At 34.9% G+C, this 23,559-nt stretch overlaps 5 protein-coding genes across 6 annotated transcripts; 2 read left to right on the forward strand and 3 right to left on the reverse strand.

Annotated features, from left to right (window-relative positions):
• Positions 1-7,446: 7,446 nt before the first annotated feature.
• Positions 7,447-8,396, reverse strand: LOC120141552 (mavicyanin-like). Of its 2 annotated transcripts, none has more exons than XM_039156386.1 (3): positions 8,119-8,396; positions 7,724-8,022; positions 7,447-7,633 (listed from the first exon to the last, which is right to left on the reverse strand). In XM_039156386.1, exons 1-3 carry the CDS (start codon positions 8,309-8,311, stop codon positions 7,475-7,477), a joined length of 651 nt encoding a protein of 216 aa, XP_039012317.1. In that variant the 5' UTR covers positions 8,312-8,396; the 3' UTR covers positions 7,447-7,474. The 2 variants fall into 2 exon arrangements, with proteins under 2 accessions (XP_039012317.1, XP_039012316.1); XM_039156385.1 differs by having other exon boundaries at positions 7,447-7,611; positions 7,692-8,022.
• Positions 8,397-10,655: 2,259 nt separating this feature from the next.
• On the forward strand, positions 10,656-11,829 carry LOC120141537 (protein MOR1-like). Its single transcript, XM_039156376.1, has 5 exons — positions 10,656-10,741; positions 10,868-10,963; positions 11,043-11,114; positions 11,193-11,484; positions 11,585-11,829. Exons 4-5 carry the CDS (start codon positions 11,193-11,195, stop codon positions 11,812-11,814), a joined length of 522 nt encoding a protein of 173 aa, XP_039012307.1. The 5' UTR covers positions 10,656-10,741; positions 10,868-10,963; positions 11,043-11,114; the 3' UTR covers positions 11,815-11,829.
• A 2,216-nt stretch (positions 11,830-14,045) lies between these two features.
• Positions 14,046-16,208, reverse strand: LOC120141588 (COBRA-like protein 10). The gene is made up of 2 exons (XM_039156407.1): positions 15,619-16,208; positions 14,046-15,520 (listed from the first exon to the last, which is right to left on the reverse strand). The coding sequence occupies exons 1-2, from the start codon at positions 16,181-16,183 to the stop codon at positions 14,100-14,102; spliced, it is 1,986 nt and encodes a 661-aa protein (XP_039012338.1). The 5' UTR covers positions 16,184-16,208; the 3' UTR covers positions 14,046-14,099.
• Positions 16,209-17,675: 1,467 nt separating this feature from the next.
• Positions 17,676-18,373, forward strand: LOC120141644 (FBD-associated F-box protein At5g38590-like). Its single transcript, XM_039156453.1, has 3 exons — positions 17,676-17,809; positions 17,907-18,267; positions 18,365-18,373. The coding sequence occupies exons 1-3, from the start codon at positions 17,676-17,678 to the stop codon at positions 18,371-18,373; spliced, it is 504 nt and encodes a 167-aa protein (XP_039012384.1).
• A 1,338-nt stretch (positions 18,374-19,711) lies between these two features.
• LOC120141545 (protein translation factor SUI1 homolog 2-like) lies at positions 19,712-21,461 on the reverse strand. Its single transcript, XM_039156381.1, has 5 exons — positions 21,318-21,461; positions 20,526-20,606; positions 20,226-20,427; positions 20,070-20,123; positions 19,712-19,955 (listed from the first exon to the last, which is right to left on the reverse strand). The coding sequence occupies exons 2-5, from the start codon at positions 20,560-20,562 to the stop codon at positions 19,943-19,945; spliced, it is 306 nt and encodes a 101-aa protein (XP_039012312.1). The 5' UTR covers positions 20,563-20,606; positions 21,318-21,461; the 3' UTR covers positions 19,712-19,942.
• Positions 21,462-23,559: the final 2,098 nt, after the last annotated feature.

A 23,559-nucleotide genomic window follows, 5' to 3' on the forward strand; every position in this document is an offset into this window, starting at 1 on the left:
TCAATCAATTTTATTCTTAAACTACATTTGAACATAAAATTAATTTTCACTAAGAATCATAAACTCCCCCTAACTAATAGCAATTAATGCAATCAAAAATTATTATTATTACAAGAATTTTTCATTTATTCTTAAAAGTGCTAAAATTAATTTAAACACTAAGTGAAGATAGGTCAGTTAAACCTAATTCTCTCCTAAGTGTCCAAAATCTTTCTTTATCTAAAGGTTTTGTAAATATATCCGGTAATTGATGCAAAGTATCAACAAATTCTAGAACTACATATTCCTTAGCGACATGGTCTCTAATGAAGTGATGTCTAATTTCAATATGCTTGGTTCTAGAGTGTTGGATGAGATTTTTAGTGAGAAACATAGCACTAGTATTGTCACACTTAATAGGAATGATACCTACTTTAATTCCATAATCAAAAAGTTGTTGTTTCATCCATAAAACTTGTGCACAACAACTACCGGCTGAAATGTATTCCGCTTCAGTGATAGATAATGCAACATAGTTTTGTTTCTTTGAAAACCAAGAAATCAACATATTTCCAATAAATTGGCAAGTACCGGAGGTGCTTTTCCTATCTAATTTGCATCCTTCATAATCCACATCAGAGAAGGCATGCAAGCTAAAGCTAGAGTCTCTAGGATACCAAAGTCCTAAACTAGGAGTGTCCTTAAGGTATCTAAAGATCCTCTTAACATCTAGTAAATGTGATTCCTTAGGGCATGATTGAAATCTAGCACATAAGAAAACACTAAACATAATGTCCGATCTACTTACAGTTAGATAAAGCAATGAGCCAATCATGGATTTATATAATTTAACATCCACACATTTACCTCATTCATCTATGTCAAGCTTTGTTGATGAGCTCATTGGAGTGTCATGAGGTTTCCCATTTTCCAGACCAAACTTCTTGAGCATATATTTGACGTACTTAGCTTGATTGATGAAGATGCCATCTTTTCTTTGCTTGATTTGGAGTCCCAAGAAAAATGAGAGCTCCCCATCATGCTCATCTCGAATTCACTTTGCATTAGCTTAAAAAATTCTTGGAAAAAAACATCATTAGTAGAACCAATATTATCATCAACATAAATTTGAACTACTAATAATCTTTACCTTATATATCATCAACTTAAATTTGAACTACTAATAAATCTTTACCTTTATGCTTTAAAAACAATATAGTGTCAACCTTCCCTTATGAAAAACCTTTTTCAATTAAAAAGTTTGACAATCTTTCATACCAAGTTCTAGGAGCTTTGTTTTAAACCATAAAGTGCTTTTGTCAATTTAAGAACATGATCTGGAAATTTTGAATCTTCAAAACCAGGAGGTTGTTCCACATACACTTCTTCTTTTATAAAACTATTTAAAAATGTACTTTTAACATCTATTTGATATAATTTAAATTCATTGAAACATGCAAATACTAATAACATTCTAATTGCTTTCATCCTAGCTACGGGAGTGTATGCTTCATCATAGTCTATGCCCTCTTCTTGAGTATACCCTTGAGCAACAAGTCTAGCCTTGTTTCTCACTATATTACTACTTTCATCAAGCTTATTCCTAAATACCCATCTAGTACCTATAGTAGACTTATTACTAGGCCTTTCAACTAATGTCCATACTTTACTTCTCTCAAATTGATTTAACTCTTCTTGCATAGCCATAATCCAATGTTCATCATTTAATGTTTCTTTAATATTCTTAGGCTCTATACATGAGATAAATGCAACATAATTACAAATATTTCTAAGAGAATATCGAGTTGTTACCCCTTTGGATGGATCACCTATAATCTCACCATCCTTGACATAGTTGTACTCTCTTGGGTTAGACACTTTCCTTTCTTCAATGGTTGAATTCTCGAGGGGATCATGAATTTTCTCATCTTTTGTTTCTTCCTTTGATGATGGTTCTCCAACGTCATTTCTAACGTCATTTTCTTGTATAATACCTACATAATCATCAACACAAGAATCATTCCTCGGAAGGAGATTATCATCGAAAATAACATGTATAGACTCTTCTACAACTAAAGTTCTTTTATTAAATACTCGATAAGCTTTAGAATTTAAGGAATAAACTATAAAAATTCCTTCATTACTTTTAGCATCAAATTTTCCAAGATTATCTTTACCATTGTTTAAAACAAAACATTTACATCCAAAAAGGATGAAAATAGCTAATGTTAGGTTTTTTAATTTTAAAAAATTCATATGGAGTTTTCTTCAAAATAAGCCTAATCATTACTCGATTGATAACATAACAAGTGGTATTTGTGGCTTCCGCCCAAAAATATTTTGGCAAATTGTTTTCACAAAGCATGGTTCTAGCCATTTATTCTAAAGTTCGATATTCCTCTCAACAACTCCATTTTGTTGAGGGGTTCTAGGTGCTGAAAAATTATGGCTAATACCATTAGAATTACAAAATTTAGTAAATCTAAGATTTTCAAATTAAGTTCCATGATCACTCCTAACACTAGTTATAGAGTAACCTTTTTCGTTTTGGATTACTTTTGAAGACGTGATAAATTTTTCTAATGCTTCATCTTTAGTACTTAAGAATAGAACCCAATTATATTTAGACTAGTCATCTACCAAGACAAATGCATATTATTTTCCACCCAAGTTAGTAGTCCTAGTTGGCCCAAAAAGATCTAAATAGATCAATTGTAATACTCTACTAGTGGATACGTCATTAATGGATTTAAAAGAAATTCTCTTTTTGTTTTCCTTTAGCACAAGCATCACAAATTTTATCATAATCAAATTTCAGTTTTGGCAAACCTCTTACTAAGTCACCTTGAATTAACCATTGCAAAACACTCATCCTAGTCTCCTATGCCATAACCAACTGTCATGTTCATCCTTAGCAATTAGGCATAAATAAGTCATATCAATAAAATCTAAATGCACCATGTATATGTCCCTATTTTATGACCAACAAGCATAATCAAAATAGATGCAATGTCAATCAATTTTGCAATCATTTAAAATAAGACATTGTATCTTTTATCAAATTCATTTTTCAAAAGATTATGCTTTTAACCCATTCACATATAAAACATTATGCAATAATGATTATAGAGATTAAGTGCATATGCATAATGTTTTAAAGATGTTATGCATTAAAAGTTGATATCATTGAAAATTTGAAATCTATGCATAAACATTAAAAAGTTTAAGGTCAAAAATTTGTAAAACCAAAGTTCTTGAAAAATCGATATCAATTGTTAAATAGATATCAATTACATTTTAAAAACAATTTTGACCAAAAATTAATATGATGAACTAGAGTTTATAAAACATTACAAAAAATTACTATGTTCATCATACAATATCTTTCAACATACATGAGATAAAACATAATCATTTAGAACATTTAAAAACTCATGCATGCATAAACTAAATGAGCAATCAAATAAAATAATTAATTAAGTTTAGAGGTTACCCATTCTTTTTTCATGTGTGGCTAGAGCATTTTGAATATCATCATCTTTGTCACCAATACTCCCACACTCCTACAAGAGACATTTAAGTAGATTTTGGTATCCAAATTGCTTTGGATCCGTGAATGTTAGTTTCAATGCCCCTTGTTCCTTTTGGAACTCATACTTGTCTAATTTTAAATCTTTTTCCTTTCTTTAAAGGACAAGTATGCGTTCCTTATGACCATGATAACGACAATGTGAACACATTGTCATTATTGAACTAGATGAATTATTTAAAATGATCTCTTTTTCTTTTGTTAAGCATTCAAGCTTAACTTTCAAATCAAAATTTTCTTTTTCAATACTTTTAAATTTCATTTTTGAAAGCTCTAAATCCTTTTTCAAGAGTTCATTTTGATTTTAAAAATCCATTTTCGTTTCTAGAAGAAGTTTGTTTAATTTGAATTTTGTTTCAAAGTTTTCTGATTTTAGTTTTGGAAGCTCTAACTCCTTTTTCAACATTTCATTTTGTTTTTCCAAGTCTGTTTTAGCTTTCAAAAGAAAATCATTTTTAGCTATAAATTTAGAAATTAAATTCTTATATTTGGAGTTCATGGTCTCAAACTCCGAAACTAATTCATCATAAGCATCTTGTAACTCATTAAAAGATTTTGAATTTAATTTATTTGAGTTAGAAGATATCTTTGGCTCTATGAGAGCTAATAGAGACATCACCTTTATTGGTTCTTCTTCTTCCTTGTCTCCATAGATCTCCTCAAGCTTATCCCACATTTCCTTGGCACTTGAACAAGAAGAAACTCCTTTATATACATTAGGATCAATTGCACAACATAACATGTGCATAGCCTTTGTGTTTTGTTGAGCTTTCTTCTGTTCTTGATCACCCCACTTCTTTGCCTTCTTCGTAGGAGAGGAATATCCTTTCTCGATTATCATCCAAGCTTTCATATCAAATACTTGGATAAATATCATCATAAACCTCTTACAAAGACGATAATTTATTCCGTTGAAGTGTGGAGGCACGTCAATTGGTCTGGATTCTTCCATGGAGAATGAACCGGAAGTGGACGCCATTTTTATCGATTTAACTCTTCCCAAATCAACTCAAGAAGTGGTTAAACCTTCAAATGAGTGAGGCTCTGATACCAATTGTTGAGTTAATCGATCGATGTAAATGGCCAAGAGGGGGTAAATTGGCAATAAAAATTTTGGTGGAATCTTTTGCAGAAAATTGAAAATATTTGCACAACGATTTAGAGTGGTTCGACTTTCTCAACCAAAGTCTACGTCTACTACCTTAGCTATCCACACTAAGGATTTTCCAACAAATTCACTAATTTGTTCTTTCTTTTAAGGACAAATAGTAACTTTACAACTCCCTCAAGAATTATACCCCAAATTCTTGAGCACACTCTTTTTCAAAGAGAAATACACAAATTTGCAAACTTACAAGGAAAACTCACAATGTAGATTGTTTGCACAATTCTAGAACAAAGAAAAAACACTCAAGAATAATACAATTGAGCACAATAAGTGTTCTTGAAAGCAAAAATGAATATTGAATGAAATAGGCTTGAAAATGCTCAAACTTGAGGTTTGATGTTTTCTCTTTGATTCTCTCTTGATTCTTGTTGATTGTTGTTTCGTGTTGTTGATCAATGGCTTCTAAGCTTGTTTAAATACTCCTTCAATTGATTCTGAACGTTGGGGATGATTAGTGGAGTCAATGGAGTCGTTTAAGTATGAAAACAATTAATAAAACTGCTTGGAGCGTGGGGGGAATCGGTACCCCCTCATAAGGAATCGGTTCCCTAAGTGTAAAATTCAAATATTTCGTCCGTTAACAAGGGGGAATCGGTACCCCCTTGGGGGGGAATCGGTTCCCTCCGAGCAATCTGTTATTTCTCGGAGCCAAACCATTCATCGGTACCCCCTTGGGGGGAATCTGTTCCCTCTGGACAATCTGGAATTTTGGCTTATTTTTTGGTCAAAATACTTTGTGAAAATTGTTTCAAAAATGGTTTAAGTATAAAACAAAAATTACACTTTAGTAAGGTTTAAAAATGATCTTTGAAAGACTAGGAGTAATATTTTGATATTCGAATAATTATATCGAATATTCTTAGAAAATATTTTGTAAAATCTTAAAATTCATTTATGCTTAGTTTGTTATATCGAAACATCAAAATGTTTTCAACAGGATCGAACTTTGAATTTGAGTTGGTGTCAACTTTTCCCAAATAAGTGAAAATCTGTTTAATTTACCTTTTAATTGTTATTTCCTGAAAGAAAAATAAATTCATTCATAAATTCGAATCAAAACAGTCCAAATTAACACTATAAAATGAGATAACATAATTTAATTAATAACAAAATATTAGCTAAATAAAACACTCTATCATTGAGAAAAACATTAACCTATCAACAAAGCTCCACAAACTATTAACGTTTCTAGGAGGCGAATCACGAAAGCAACTATCAAAATCAAGGGGAGACATGGAAGCAGGGGCGGAGCATAATGAGGGTCCAAAGGGGCCCGACTCCTGTTAAATTTATATATTTGATATAATTTTGGTCTAATAGTATTTTAGTTCATGAAAAATAATTATTTTAATTAAAACAATATAAAATTTTATTAAATATTTAATTAGATATGACCGAACTAAAGAACGACCCCATGTTCTCAAAAATTTTAGTCTAATAACAATTTAGGTCATTGCAAGTTTTAATATTACACAAATTAAATGTTATCTAGTAAATTTTGAGTTTTTTTATATAAATCTAGGGTAAATACAATATAATATATGTACAAAAACTCAATTATTTAACAATAAACGCTCATGCCCCCACATGAGCAGTGCTCGAACTCGAGACTTCAATGATAACAACAATCCACTAAGATTGTTGAGTTTTGAGTTTTGAGTTTATATACTTAATAAATTTTTATATATACTTTTTAAATAATTCAATATTTTGACCACTGTCAATATTTAATTATAGTTTCATCACAACATAGAGGGAAGAGATATCTCCATCTGTGTGAAAGAATAGATGTTCGAACTGCATCTTTAGTGGGGAGGAGATGTGACAAATAATAGGATCTGGCAAACTATGATCCCTGTCTAACTTAAAAGGCAATTCTAAGAGCTAATTGAATCCTTTCCTCCAACGCGCGTCTTTTAGAATTTTCCTATATTTCAGTTTCCAACTCCAGTATCAGTTCCCGACATACGTGAAATCTTACCTTTTTTTCGGGCAACTGTGGTTTATGTTCTTACAACCCGATTTCTTCTAGTGTTTTACCGCCTTACCAGAACCACGTGATTCGGCTCAGCAGTCGGACGAATCACTTCCCTTCCTATAAGCGTCAATCCCTCTCTTACTTCACTACTTGGGTCTAATTCTTTTGTTCAAGTCGGTGTGTTGGTGGCCCAAAACAATTTGGGTTTAAATTTGGTAACAAGCACTCGGGCTAGAATTAATCTCATTAGGCCCCAAGAATTAGAGACGATAACTGCATCTCCTTAGTAGGGTCCCTGTGACCCTTTTTCTCTATGTCCCTTTTTAAGTGTCTTATTGCATTTTCAGATAGAGCATTACCTCCAAGTAGTCGAAACACAAGAAAAACTTTTTCGCCACCATTTAAAATCTTCTATTGGCTAGAATTAATCTCATTAGGCCCCAAGAATTAGAGACGATAACTGCATCTCCTTAGTAGGGTCCCTGTGACCCTTTTTCTCTATGTCCCTTTTTAAGTGTCTTATTGCATTTTCAGATAGAGCATTACCTCCAAGTAGTCGAAACACAAGAAAAACTTTTTCGCCACCATTTAAAATCTTCTATTTCAACATTTTATCTGCACTATATTGTATTCAAATATATGTCCGAGATGAGTACGGGTCATAACAAAAAAAAAACTTTAAAATATTGAAATCCACACAGTATAAAATTCATTTATTTTCTCTGGGGAAGGAATCAAATTCGTGACTGACATCTTACTTTCAGAATGCTAAAAAAAGAGTTGAAGCAACAAATATTGCTCCCATAGAACCAGTAACACTCATGAATACTGAAGAAGCTGCATTTAGTGGACATTCACCACTCGGTGCCGGTGTAGGGTTAGTTTCAGCAGTTTCGGGAGGTGGAGACGCAGCAGGAGACTCCGCTGAAGGTTTCTCGACTGGCGGAGACGCAGAAGGAGACTCCGCGAAAGGTTTTTCGACTGGCGGAGACGCAGCAGGAGACTCTACGGAAGGTGCCAGAGGTGGAATTATGTCAATTGAACTAGAAGGCGCAGGAGGAGGAGGGGCTGTTCCATTTGTGGTCGAAGAACAGTTACTCCGGTCGGCTAAAACAACCACCACCAACTTCTCATTCTTTTCACAGTTGCCTTTGTTTCCGCTGATGAAATAGTAAGGACCGGAATGACTCAATGAGAAAACAGTGTGACCATCGGTGTAGCTGGAGAGTGGCGATTCCACACAGCAGTTTTTGTAGGCCTCCTCGTTGACATGAAGCACTGAATCATCTTTTGGTGTGTAGATGAACACTGTGACATAAATTATCAAACACGTAACAAATTAAAGATCGAAAAAAGAAATACAAATATCAGGATTTGAAATCAAAACCCGTTGAAAGAAGTTACCAAGTGAGTCATCAATCTGAAACCTGTTCTTTTCTGCCCATTGATTGTAACTATCAGCATTGTGAAGGCCCCAATTCACTGAGAAATCTCTTGCATAACCCTTCGTTGTCATCAGCACCATGAAACAAATCCCCAACCCTAATACATTATAGGCTTTTCTTTGATAATCTGGTATAAAAATGGAGATAGCCATTGCAATGCAAGGAGCACAAACAATGGACAAACTGTTTTTGAACCTCAAAACTGATCCAATCTGAACTTTAGGGTTGGCAACAGTGGGTGCCAAGACATGGGTTTTTGTAGGACAATTTGCACGGGAACTTTACAAACTGTGGCAGAGAAGTTTTTGCTTCTTTTCCATATTCTATCCCTTTTCCTTTGGATTTCTTGCCTTATGGTGCAGAACATATATCTTTCTCCATGCTATAGTTATAAGATGTAAGTACGTAAAGATCCTTCAGAACATCATAATTTACTAGAACACTCTTTTGAATCATTTATATTACTTGCTTTAGTGAGGGTTTATGCTTTGCTTCTCCTTATGCAATAATATTTATTTACTTATCCTTTGGGAACATCTTGTATACGTTACTGGAATTTGCTTTCACATGACAGGGTATGGTTTTCCAAGAACAATTGATCCTAGTAATTTGTCTGAAGAAGAATGTATTTAAGCTCTGGGTTTATATCGAAGTTCCTTCTTCCTCAAGTTATTCATTGATTTTTTCACCATTATGAAGCATTAGAATCAGAAACAATTAAAAAGAAAAAACGGGGAAAATGATTTCTTTTGAAATAGAGCAGCTAAAACTTGTCAAGAAGTTTGAATCTATGGGTTCACACTTTAATATTATATATTTAATCCTTACAGTTGCATGATACATGTCATAACCATTTTTTTTTTTAAATATTAAAATATTTTTTTAAAAATAATTATGACTTTATTTTTGAAAAATTAATGATTTTGTATTGATTTGAATTAAATAGGATAAGAGTCGTCATCGACCTTTGGGTTAGGTAGGTCGAAGACTTAAAAACGTCGTTTAAAAACAATTTAAAGAAAAATTGCTTTTTAAGACAAAAATGGTATCGTCTATTTTTTATCCGTAAAAAATATTCCCTCATTGATAAATATGTGAATCGAATAAAAATTAAAAAATCAATGTTTTCATTCACATAAAATAAAGTAAATCATTACTTAAAATAACACACATTGCATCATTCGAACAAATTAATTAGTAGAATATACTCGACTTATTTCAAGTTTCTATGTCGTTAAAATGCCGTACCGAATCGCACCACTTCGATCAAGTGGTACTTTCCACGCTCATTCTATGGATACGTGTTCTTGAAATATTCAAATAATATTAATATTTAAGGAAATATAATAGAAACAAATACGATGAGAAATGTAAAATCAAATATTTACAACATAAAATAATAATATTTATTTAATGTTATACCTAAAAATATACAACATGTTAAATATATAAATTCATAAGGGATTAAATCATAACAATAAAAAATTTAAAGGACCAAAATATGATTAACAGAAACTTGAGGACCAAAATAGCAAAAGCAAAAACCTAAAGGACAAAAATAGCAAAAACATAAACTTAAAGGACTAAAATAGCACAAAAAGAAACTTAAAAGACTAAAATAACACAAACAAAAATTTAAAGGATTGAATAATAAATATAATTAAATGAAAATATTAAACAATACAGGTACTATAAATAAAAATAACCCATAAATCATATTAGGGATCAAAATGAAATGAACGGAAACATAAAGGATCAGATAATAGTTAAACCAAATGCCCACACAGTGACTAAAATAATAAATTACAAATATTGTAGCCAAATTCAAACATCCACAAAAATACACAAAACACGATATCAGTGACTAAAACGAAATATTTACAAATATCATAACCAAAATCAAATATTAGTAATAATACATTACATATGAAATCAGTGACTAAATTCCAAGTAATGAAACATAAGTGTTTGAAATAAAATGAAATGAAATTTCATTAAAAGTCTGAAATAGAACGTTACAAAGCTATAGGGACTGACATTGCTATTTTCTCCTAAACCACAAAAACACATAGAAAAAGAAAAGACGAAACTACGTTTTTCGATTGGTACCAAAACGATACTGTTCTGGTCAGAGTATTTAAGCCCAAATGAGGTTGTTTTTTTACCTTCCTCATTTGCTTCTTTGTTCAAAAAAAAAAAGAGTTTTGTGAGCTCTCTCAACCTTCCTCGTCGGAAAAGAATGAGTCTCTCTCCTTCGGCTACATTCGCGGCGGCCGGAAGAGGCTATAGACAAGAATGTTTAATTGGTGCCCATAGACATGAAGCGTCCACCAATTATTCTCGCTTATATTGATCTCAATCTTGAGGTACTTATAAATATAATGATTGACTATTCAAATTTCTTAGGTTTTATGTGACAGCATATTTTTCGTAACTTCCGGTAACCCTTATGTGTTTAATTTAACAGACTTTGGTTGCGACAAGAATGTTGACGTCAACTGGCCCTGGTCAAACTCATTGGGGGTGATTCTGGAGTCAACAATCCAGTACCTGCCACAAATTCTGCAGATGCCCAGTTAAAAGTATTATTTTATTTCTATACTTGATGTTTGACCATAACTGAAGTTGTGATTCACCTTTATATATGTTTGTATTAGTGTTATGATATTTACTGTTTCTTAAAATCTTCTTCTTATGTCTTCTTACAGCAAGAGCTCGCAGCAATATTCAAGAAAATTGGTGACAAGCAGACATGCACCATTGATCTCTATGAGCTTTATCGCATCACTCAGCTATACCCCAAGGTAATTAATATAGTTTCTATTGTGCATCTCTGAAGGTAGCTAAGAAAATTGTGGAGACTGATTTTTCGTATTTTTTTAGATTGATATATTTGCTCAGCTCCAAAATGCTAGTGAGGCATTTCAGACTTATATTAGAGATGACTTGGCTCAGGTTTGTGTTGTTACGTAGCAGAGTAAAATTTTAATGGCTAGATGTGATGATGTGCTTGTTAATGAGTTTTAGTTGCAGATGGAGAAGAATGCTGCTGCTGGAAGGACTCCTTCAAGTGTACCGATGGCTACCCCTCCCCCTGCATCTCTTAATGCTTCATCGCCCGAATTTGTGCCTCTGTCCCCTGTACAGACCAACTCTTTAAATGATTCTAAATCATTAAGCACAAAACCTGAACCAACAAACTTTAATTTGCCACCATCATATGCTGAACACAACCGGGGGTCTGGTAATGCTATGAATACAGCAAGAGTTCGTGCCCCTGAAAATACATTGGCAGACCAAAGAAATGAGAGACTTATGAGTGGTGGTAATTTACTAGTCTTTTATTATTATTTATTGTTACCGTTGCAATATTGTTCCCATGTATACATTTTTTGGATTCACCATTGAAGTTGTTGAATGTACAGTAGCCAGTGGCACGTTGGATGCAATCAGAGAAAGGATGAAGAGTATGCAGCTAGCAGCAGCTGGTGGGAACATCGATGAGTATGCAAACCGATCCTTGGTAGCCCTTTCGAGCTTGGGATTCTTGCCATTGACAAACCTATTAAAATTGATTTCAGCAACGTTACAAAGGCATCCAACATCACAGGATTCTTGCCATTCTGTGCTAGTTTTGAAGGAAATGGAAAAGTAACATTGAAGAACCAAGTATCACCCAACGTTTGTGTGGCAAGCAGGCATGGCCAGTTTGGTTTGATGGTGAAGTCGCCGCAGTCGTTGGCTGTGAGGAAGAATATGCAATGGAAACTGGTGGTGGGATGCTCGATGGGAGCTGCTTTGGGGGTTTTCCTTTTGGGGTTGTTTTTAGTGGCGATGTTTGTTAAAGTTAAGAAAGCAAGAATGAAGGAGTTGGCGAGGAGAGCATATTAATAGGAGGCTCTTCAGGTTTCCATGGTTGGACATATAAGGGCTCGAACATCGCCTGCAACTTAACATCATCTTTTAAATGGTAGCTATGGATTCTTTTTCTTTTTCATGTATGATCATTTTTTTTGCAAGGTTAGCTCTATATGTCTTCAAAATAGAATTGATTCTTATGTTCACTATCTTGGAACATAACAACTCTGTTTTTCAAAGACATGTTAAGCTTCACTTTATTTCATTATTCTCTTTTCCATAACTTCTGGCTCAATGTCTAGGAAAATAATAACACAATTGTTCTTTTTCTTACGATATTTAACAAAGGGTATTCTTTGTTCTCCATGATTCATAAACACATATTTAACAGTATTAATGAAAATAAAGTAGTTTTGTTGGCCGTCGGCGATTCACCTATTTAGAATGTAAACATTGTCGATTGAAAAATACAAGAAACCTCCCAGTGAATGCGTCATGTATGAATCGAAACTAATTTCCACAATGTAAATATTTAGTTAAATGTTGATGTAAAATTTTAATATATTTTTACATAAATTATGTAAAATTTAATATTAATTAAAAATAAAATAATACATTATATATTTAAATACTCAAGTAATATATTATCAACATGTAGAATTTTTATATAAATAATTTTTATTTATATATTTAGAATTTCACTTGTTAAAAATATAGAATAAGGACAATTTGGTAAAATATACATTCCAGTAATCTTTTATTCCTTCAATCAAACACAGTAATGTAACATTCCCAGTAATCCTATCACTGGTAATCTTTTATTCCCACTGATAATCTTTTATTCCCACTGATAATCTTACATTCTGTGAACCAAACGCACCATTAGGAAAAACGAAGCCTCTGACGACCCTTAGTGCTCTCGACTGGCTTCGACCCACGATAAGAACTCCCTCTTTCTATTTTTCTTATTTGGTTTGAGTGATTTTTTCTCTTACCCTTTTTTTTCTCTTCTCTCCCTCGATTCCTCCTCTCTTTTTTTCAAAACCCCCGAATCCCTTTATTTCCCTCTCTTTCTTCTTCTTCTTTCATTTTATGTTCCCTTCTCTCCTTTGAGGGAAGAGGGTATCATTACCCTTTTCTGTTGCTTGATTGACAACCCAATCTGTCTTGGGATTTTATTGAGATTTGCTTTTTTTTTCTCTGATTTCTCTGCCATCTCACTGTTGATTGTCACTGTTGGGTGCAGACTTGTCAACGGCGACGTCAGAGACAGTCGGCAAGGATAGGACTCGGCTTGAGCGAATGGCTGGGAAGCTAAAAAAGCAAGCGACGACAGTTGTTAACATTGGAGCTGCGGTAAAAACCCTAATGGCCACTGATCTGGACTGTTGGATGGGTCCATATTAGACGGTCCCTGATGATGCAGTGTTAGGAAATCATTAGAAATCCTAAGAGATTCTAGGTTAGATGCTGGGCTGGATCTTAGGCCGGTTCGAGTCTAGTTGATCGGGTCATCCGGGTTTTGGGTTAGTTGTAATTGGGATGATGAGTTGGGTCAATTGTATGGGATTGGGTTGTATCATTGGGCTCCACTTTCGGGCCTACAAAAAATGTAAAACAAAATAATAATAAAATAATAATAATAATAATAATATAATTAATATATTTTTTCTCGAGACCCGAATAAAAACGGGTGTCTACAATACATATAAAAGTAATATATTGCATAACAGAAAAGTAGGTCGGACTTCAAGCTGTTTAATTTTTAATTCCGATTTATTTTTCGTACCTAATATTTTCATCTAAATCTTGGATAAAACATGGAATTTCCCTTGTCAATGATCAGATTTCCCCGCCCTTCTCATCCGTCCTGGAACTTTGTTCAATCAATCGGCAAATGCATTATTTGATTTCCCTAAAACAACAAATCAAAGTTCATAATTATAATATGCTCATGATTGATGAATTTTGTTCAATTTGTTTTGAGTTTTAAATACTTACTAAAAGAAAATACACTACAAAGCGAAAAACAAAAGTAAAAGGAAAAATAAAAAGAAGACCACCCAATGATCATCATCATCGTCAACGGAAATGATCTGTCATCAGCAGCAAGAAAGTAACGATCGACAAGAAGACAACAGCCGTGTATGAAACGGGAGAGCTTCGGGTTGCGGCGTTGGGGAAATGAGCGGGCAACGCGCATTCGGCCCCATTGAAGATGACTTTGGAAGGGAATCCGTCGCCTTTTTTAACGTTGAGTCCTTGAATGTTCTTCTTGGTGAATCCGATGACGGATTGTTGTTTGCCAGGAATCCTAGGCTTACCACTACTGGAACCATTTACCTCTCCAACCAAATATTCCGAACCTTTCAAACTCTGGATGAAAATGGTGTTCTTAGGGGACTTCAACTTGGTTGCATTGAGAGAATATACACTGTCGTAACCGGGGAAAGCCTTTTTGAATTGAAGAGCAACGAACCAGTCTTTAAACGGCTCATCTCCCCAGTTAAACAGAGTTATCCGAGCCGTCCATCCGCCCTTATGATCCGAAATGATATGCCAGTTTATGCTAACCCCACAATTATCAGGGCAAGGCAACCTTTTCGGGATTTCCTTGTGCTTCAATGACGCATAGGCTTTAATTTTCAGAGTCCGGTTTTCGGCAGGAACCAAAAGAGCATCCGTTGGAAGCGCCATCGCCTTAGCATCGGGGTTGCATTTATCGGTATTAAGATCATCACATCCGCATGCACAAGTACTGCACGGCACCGCGGCGTCACTGTAATAAGCCGTGTACGAAACACAGCACTTTGCTTCCTTCTTCACCGGTTTCGTCATGTTGCAGACAACTTGCCAGCTTGCTACGGCGTATGTCTTGGCGTCAAGTCCAGTCGAATTGGGGAATTCGGTTGGGTCGACTCGAACCGGCTGACTGCATTTGTATTCGGCACTGACCAAGGTGGTTATATTCCATCTTTGAGGTGGGTACAGCACGGTTTTGGATACATCAGGGGGGATTTTGTATACCCTTAATTGGAATATAGACCTTGCTCTGTTTTTATCCATCACCCGTGACAAAAGTGAACCATCCCTACAACAATAAGGAACAAGGCCAACCTGTGAGTTGTTGGCTCTGTCGGGCGGCAAATCGGATATGACCGGCGTTTTCTCGCAGTTCATCGCTTGGGAGAAATCAAAACCGCTTAGGTATTGGCCCTGTAAGCCGAAAATACACTCGGAATAATCGATTTTCCGAGTGTAGGCTCCTCTCATGCTATAGATGAACTCGCCCCTCATCCATTCCCAAGTTAAGTTCCACTTAGAAAGGCAACTTAAGGGATTGTCATTGTCAATGGTTACTTGAGCCTCGTAGCTTCCTTCATAAGATTTAAGAACATCATACACGAAATTTACGTCCCCATATTGCCTTGCTGCGTACTTGTTGGTACTACTCTTTTTCTTGTATTTTGGGTCTTGTTTGCAACACGAGTACATATACGTAGCTGTAAAACCAAACAACTATGTAAAATTGTTCCATGCATGTCTCATGCAAAAACAAAACCTAATTTCGAACAAGAGTGGAAAAAAGGAAAAAACTTACGATATTTAGTAAGCTTAGGGCATTTCCAGCCATCGTTAACCAGCCTGATCGACTTCGGCAACGGAATCGATTTCTCTTTCATTCCGAACATCGTGCCGGTCAAATCGATCTGAACCGACATCTTCGTATAATCTGCAGCAGTATCAACCGAGGTCTGAAGATCCGCGTTGGGGTATCCTGCTAAGGTTGCTCCCTTACTAACATTGGCCGGAAAATCCCCGGCGCCGTCGACGAGGACGGCGTTGTTTGCCGACACCAATATCTCTCTGTGTTGAAACCCAATAAATATCTTCCATCCTTTTACCTCTTCCAACCCGGTATTCACTATGGTGGCCGTGGATTTAAATGCCCATGATTGAGCCGAAACGTTTTTCAGGTAGGGTAATTCTTTAATCCTTTCGATGAACGTATAGGTCAAGAACACACCATTACAATTCGTTTGCGCCGGGGGCGGTGACGCCGGCTTCTCGTCGTCATCGGAATAGTCATCGTCATAATCCGTAGCACCATAACATATCTGAACTCTTAAATGGATAAATAGAAACGCAATATACATGAGTTTCATCCATGGCAATTTCAAGCTTGCATTTTTTTTTACCTTTACAATCATGGCAATTACATGAGAGTAAGTAGGCAGAGGCGGAGGTGGAGGCGGAGGCAAACAGAAGGTGTTGTGGGGGGGTGAATGCCACGCAGCGACCACGTGGCAAAGAGGAGAGAATTACGAGTGAAATCCCCTATGAAGTTAAGGGATTGAAAGGTTACACGGGAGAAGTGAAAGGGATATAAAGTGGACCAAAGTTCTGTTCCTCTAGTTTCTCTGCGGTTGCTTCGGACAAGGTAAAGTTTATGGTGTTCTAATTTGTGTAATAAAGTTTTTCAGTTTTCCTTTTTCCTATTTTTAGTTGTGGTTGATCAACTATATGTCGCTTCTTGGATTTCAATTCATTAATTTGAAGTGCCTAAAATAAATAAATGGCTGGATAAACAATGGTACTGATCTTAAACAGAGTAATATAGTTAGGGGTTAGGGTTGATCAAAATTTGACTAGGTTCAAAAAATTGAATTTTTTTAATTTCGAGTTATTTAAATTAGAATTATCAATTCGGTTTTCAAGTTCAAGTCAATTTGAAATTTGAAAATTTCGAGTTACTCGAAAAATCAAAAAATAAACTATGTATTTTGACAGTTTTATGATTTAATCCATGATTTCATTATTCATTCAATTCCTCCATTTTAAGTCTATTTTTAACTAAATTTAAACCACATTCTACTAAACTATCATAAAATATATATTTACTTTCAATTCTTTTTTTTTATTTTTTAATTTAGTCTCTCAATTTTTTATAATTTTCTTATTTCTACGGTTCATCTTTTATTTTAAGTTTGTTTTTATCCAATTTGAACCACATGTCATATACTACTGTAAAATATCTATGTAACTTTAATTCTTATTTTTTTACTAAAAATGTACATTTTCTTTTTTATTTAGACCCTTAACATTACATTTTACTTAATTTCGTCTTTTCACTGTAATTGTTTGCGGACTCTTTCTTCTTTCAATTCCTTTACTTTTTTTATATTCTCATTAATATTCTAGCCTCAAAATAAAAAAAATATAATATTATAAATATATTTTATAAATTTATATTATATTTGATATATTAAATAATATTATAATGTGAAAAAAATATGAAATATATATATATATATATATATATATATATATATATATGATTAGAGAAAGTCGAAAATTTAGAACTAATCCTTACTATAATACTATAAATGGTTATAATAAAATTAGTATAGAAACTAGAATAAAACTCAAATTTTTTAAACTCGACTCGATTAAAAAAAAATTCAAGTTAAGTTTGAGTGATAAAATACGACTTGTCAACTCGAATAACTCGAAATTTTTTAACTCAACTCGGTCGAATGCTCACCCCTTTAGAGTGACAATTTAACTCGAATTCGACGGATTCTGATCCAACCTGATTCGATAGGGTCATTTTTTGGTGACTGATAGTTCAGATGGAATTGCTTCTTCATTGTGTCAATGGCCAAGCAAGTGAAATCTGTGGGTGAGTTGGACAGGATCAGTAGTTTGCCTGATCCTATTATTTGTCACATCATGTACTTCCTCCCCACTAAAGATGCAGTTCGAACATCTATTCTTTCACACAGATGGAGGTATCTCTTCCCTTCCATGTCTACCCTTGATATTCGATAGTTGCTTTCGTGATTCGCCTCCCAGAAATCTCAACAGTTTCTGGAGCTTTGTTGATAGGTTACTGTTTTTCCCCAATCAGGTGAGTTTAGAATGCCTTAACCTGCATGATCCTAGTCCTACTTCGCGAGATAATGATTCTCTACGCCTCTATGGTTGTCTATCTGCTGTACTGTGGCGTGCTGTTAAGGAAATCGTTATATCTTCTGAATCTGAGAACTGCCCCTTATTCCCCACTCTTCTCTTCACTAGCCAATCACTGCAGACACTGAAATTGAACATCGATGGCGAAATGAAGGTTCCGACTAATGCCTGTTTACCAAACTTCAAGACTCTACATCTTACAAATCTCGTATTCCTAGATGGTTCAATTCTTAAGTTAATTTCCAGTTGCCATGTTCTAGAAGATTTGTCTCTTGATGTATGTGATTTTTGTAAAACAACTGTGCTTAGCATCCATAATCTTTCACTCATGACTCTGTTTTTAACTTCTCTAGCGATGTTAATCGAAAGTGCAGGATATGTAAATTATGTGGTTGAGATTAACACCCCGAGTCTCGTCTATTTACGGTGCTCTGAGATAATAGCCGAAGGCTATACTTTTAGTAACATTTGTTGTCTAGAAAAAGCTTATATTTCCATCTATCCATCTACAACAACAACAAAACCCAATTCCCATATGCAATGGGGTAAGGGGGAGGTAGGGTAGTAGGCTGCCCCCAACGCCAGGTTGAGAGTAACTTCCGTGGAAGACCTCTGACAGTCAGAAAATTAAAAATATAGATAAAATGCAATGCATGTATAAATAAATACGTAAATACATAGTTGAACAGTATTCATATGCAGTCATTAATATCATATGCGCGTTTGTAATGGACAGTAATCCTTACAAATAAATCCCTGCGAAAAAATCTCTGCATATAGACAAAAACGTAAGACCCGACTAAATTTAAAAGTGAAGAGAATGTTACACAGAAATCAACGATAGCAAGCCCAGCTCTAAGCCTTCATAAATACCAATAACAGAAACGTATAAAAAGTAGAAGTTATGAAAATTACTACAAAGGCATTAAAAGAAGACAGAGATGATACACCCTAGAGATGTGACCCACACTACTCGACTACCCTAATCTTAAGTCTCCATACTTTCCTATCAGAGGTCATGTCCTCGGTAAGGGCTAAATCCATCAAATCAGATCTCAAGCAGTCATTTCCGCCTTGGTCGTCCTCTCCTTCTGGCACCGTCGATTGTAATCGACTCTACCCTCCTGACCGCATCTGACGGTAGTCGCCTAAGGACATGCCCAAACCACCGTAGTCTTCCCTCCCTCAATTTTTCGAAAACATGCACCACCCCCAAAGACATCCTAATAGCAGAGTTTGTTGTCATATCCCACAGGGTCCTACCGCATGTCCATCGAAGAATTCTCATTTCTACAGCCTCTATCCTCCTTATATGATCCTTATTGGTTGCCCAACATTCTGATCCATACAACGCTGGTCTTATTGCCATCTAATATGGGTGCGAGTGCAACATCTGGTGTGGGTCATGTACGTGGTGCAACCCATCTTTTTCAAGCAATTTGCGATGTACAAGATCTGACTTTGCTCATTAATGTTGCTGAAACGGTTAGTGAACTTATATTTTGAGTCATTGTCTTGAATGTCAAAGAGTTTTCTATTAACATCAATATAAAAGTTCAAGTGTTGTTGTTGTGCAGCTTTTTGGAAGCTGTGTAGAAGCAGGGCTTGCATTTCACAACCTTGTTGAACTGAAACTTCTGAATACTGAAGGAGATTGGAATGCGACCAGGACTGTGGAGTTTTGTGTCACGTGCCTAATCTTAAGAAGCTTACACTGGATCTGATATGAAAGCTTCCCTAAATACATTCTCATAGTTAAATGTATGATACAAATTAATCCTCCAGCCTTTCTTCTTGTTTTGTGTGTGAGAGTTTAGGGTGTTCCTCTAGAAGGATTCAGGGTAGAACCTAAACAGACAGTTGCTCCCTGCTTTGTCACAAGACGCACGACTTTGAGGAATACTCCACGAGGCTGCAGGCTTAGAAACCATGGATTTTGATGTTATCCTTCTTCACAATGCCAGCCTGATAAAAAACAAACACGGATGCCAATTACGAAATCAAACACCACACAGAGTCCGATGTGCTTTTGCATAAACTCGCTTAAGACATCAAGATATTCAAAGCAATAACGAATACCTGAACGAGGAAGGTTGACACATTCTTATTCTGGTCACCCTAAAGTTGAATAACCTGAATATATACAGTGACATGACTGACAAACTTAGCAACCGAATACAAATAATAGAATACTGACAATGTAAATAATCTCTTAGTAAGGGGTTATAGACACACCTATCATAATTCAGGGTCCTGGACACTGCTATTGCAGCAAAACTCCTCCTTAGATCTTTTAGTATCTTGTTATAGCTGAATTCTTTCTTCAACCCCTGGACAGTTGTCAGGCTCTTCCGACCATTCCTTTGCTGAATTCGAATATGCACGTACTCCTTTCTGCCGGCACCCGTGTCCTCAGCATTTGCATCATCAAAGGGATCTAACACAGAAAATACATAAGTTACACCCATATTAACAACAACAGAGAGATAAAAAATGACAGCAAATATTAGAAATCAAGTTATGATGGAAGCATACCAGAAGCAGTAGCAATTTGAACGTCAAGATCAGACATGAAACTTAGATGATCAAAGAGGCCATACAAACACAAGCTCAGACCTAAAAACACCGAGAAATAACATTAGATTTAGCATATCTTGATATAACATACACCCATCAAGAATAAGAATAATTTTCAGGTAAAACAAAAAAAAAATACAATTTGATTCAGCAACTAAACAAAAATAAAGCATCTCAATGATTACCATCAACAAGTTAATCAGTAAAACAGACTACTAACAAACCTAGCAAAACAAAAAAGCAAATAAAAGAATAGGAAGATCATTCTGAAATATAATAATTACAAGAAACAAACTTGTTTGCAACAACTGATATTCGGCCTAGCAATGTCAAAGCATAATTTGCAGATTCTCAGATTGATCTCCAAATTCCGCAAAGATTACTAAAGAAAATAAAAGATAAACAATAAATCACCCAGAAAAGTTAGCAACAAATTAATTACATATATCATCATCGATAACCCCAAATATGAAAACTATAGATTGACTATTTAGATTAAATTCACTTGAATCTAAACTACTTTATCTGATAAATAAACAAAGACAAGTTAACCTTAAATGTTAAATTCCGTGCCGTTTCTTCAGAAGAAAACATTCTTAATTCAAAATTAAATATAAACTTTGATCATATGCATATAATCAAAATCCAAGACCAGGACATCTAAGATCAATCAAACAGCTGACAAAGAAACGATCTTTAACACACACAAAAGAGGAAAATAAAACGGAGATGATTGATTGGAGACGTTACCTGATCCGAGGATTCTAGGGCATCGTTTAGATAACTGAAATTCGGGATTATCAGAAAGGTAATCGGTGAAATTAAAAAACCCTAACAATCGGATAAAGTCTGAGAGGGGTGGATTTTAATTTTTCGATCTTGGGTGGCTTTAAAAGACACTTTTTATTTTATTTTCGGAAGCAGCACGCAACTTGGCAATATTATATTAAAAACCAACCATTACTTATTTTTCTAACCGTAACCCCATAGCAGATTTGTTAGTAAAATACTTTAAATTACACACGTATGATTATTTCGTGTTTTATTTAGCGCGGGAACGTGTCTCGCCATCCACAAGGTGTGAGGAATGTCCGACGTGGATGACATTTTCAGAGGACATAATTTAATATTGATATTTAATACCTCACGTTTTGCGTAAAACAAGGTTTTTGAGAAAATGAACCGCCCCGAGAAATTTATCGCGAGTAGTATTCAAGGTGCCTTGCGTTTTCTAAAGCGTGAGGTCTTTGTTTTCCAGCACAAATTCCATGTGCTGATAAGCATGTTCGGGTATTTAATCTCAAAATTTTAGATAGTTAAAAGATTAGAGGCGAAGTATTCGAATTTTTATTTCAATTGAGACAAATATAGAGACATACGAGATATCACGAGAAGGTTGAAAATCGAGTTGAAAATGATTTAAAAGCTTGTTTTGTGCATGAAGGAAATGACAAAATGGTTGTATAGGCATATTTGAGGGGGTTTTCTGGTAGTTAATCTAAAAATTTGCACAATTTCTAAGAGTATAGGTGTAATATCGTAACTTATTTTTTTGATCGAGAGTAATATTGGCACACACGAGACATTTTTTATTGGGGTAAAAATTGTGTTCAAAAAGGTTCTAAAGCTAGGTTTTTCGCATGAAAAATATGCTAACAAACTATTCGAGATTAGGGCGTGATCGATTAGGACATTTGTTCTTCGAGTGGCTAGGATTCCTACAAATAATACAAAGGTTCGGTAGTCCGGTTCTTTCTCGATGGTCGACCAAATCTTCAACACAATAAATCCTCGTTGAACGTGAATGACCTCTTTTTTGACATTGTAGTGTGAAATCTGGACGTATTGTAGGTTCATCATCAACTGCATCCGGATCCCTTTCGTTTCTAATCGGAGGAAACTCGTATTGGTACACATTAGATACGGTTTTTAGTAAGTACACGCAATCAACGAACTGCACGTAATCAATCCTTAGAGAAGAACAAGCGGTAATTACATGAAGATATGGATATTTGAATGTTTGGAATACTCTGCAGTCTCATGTTCTGTCACGTAGATTAATGACGTATGCATTGTGTTGTATGCTTTCGAATGGCCTAGAATATTTTGAAACATAGAATTGATTTGTATAAAAGACGCATGTCGCACTCATCGCGTTTGAGTGATGCAGAAAGGTTTGCAATTTTTTATGGAAGTCTGGGTGGATTATGTGACCACCTGCAATCCACTCATCTGCTTGCCTTCTAAAGATTGCAAACATAGTTGTCAAACGATAATATGTCACTTTGACAATAGAAGTGATAGGCAAATGTCGCACTCCTTTCAGTAATGAATTGATTGCCTCAACCAAATTCGTTGTCATGTGACCATATCATCTGCCCCCATCAAATGACTGAAGTCATTTCTCCATTAGGATTTTAACAAAGTAGTTGAAGCCTTCATGATTCAAGGGTCTTAATTCTTCAAACAGCTTGTTAACCTTGCATGCATATTACGAGTGGCCTACCCATTGAAAATACAATAGTTAATTATAAATAATAAATGAAAAAAAAATATATGAATCCAAATAAATTGAAAGGTATACCCATTCGAAACACTATTATGTGTTTATCTTCGTTTCTAAATTTCTGTAAATAATTTACGGTAATGTGGCGTAAACAATACCGATGATAAATACGGGGAGGCTACCAAGACGATTTAATATGCTCGATTGCGTATCTGATCTCTGTACCTCTGTCAGAAATAAGACATATCCTAACAAGACGCTCTCGCAAGACATGTGATAAAGCATATATGTGCAAGTACTTGAAGAAGAATGCCCAAGAGTCTATATCTTCCTTTTCGACTATTGCTAATGTGATGGGAATTGTTTCCCTATTGTCATCTTATGCCACTGCCAACAACATTATTTGTGTATATCTTCAGTACAACCAAGTGTCGTCTATCTGAACCATCGACTTACAATGCAGAAATGCATTAACACACTACGAAA

Source organism: Hibiscus syriacus, unplaced genomic scaffold, assembly GCF_006381635.1.
Source record: "Hibiscus syriacus cultivar Baekdansim isolate YM2019G1 unplaced genomic scaffold, ASM638163v2 tig00110812_pilon, whole genome shotgun sequence".
NCBI lineage: Eukaryota > Viridiplantae > Streptophyta > Magnoliopsida > Malvales > Malvaceae > Hibiscus > Hibiscus syriacus.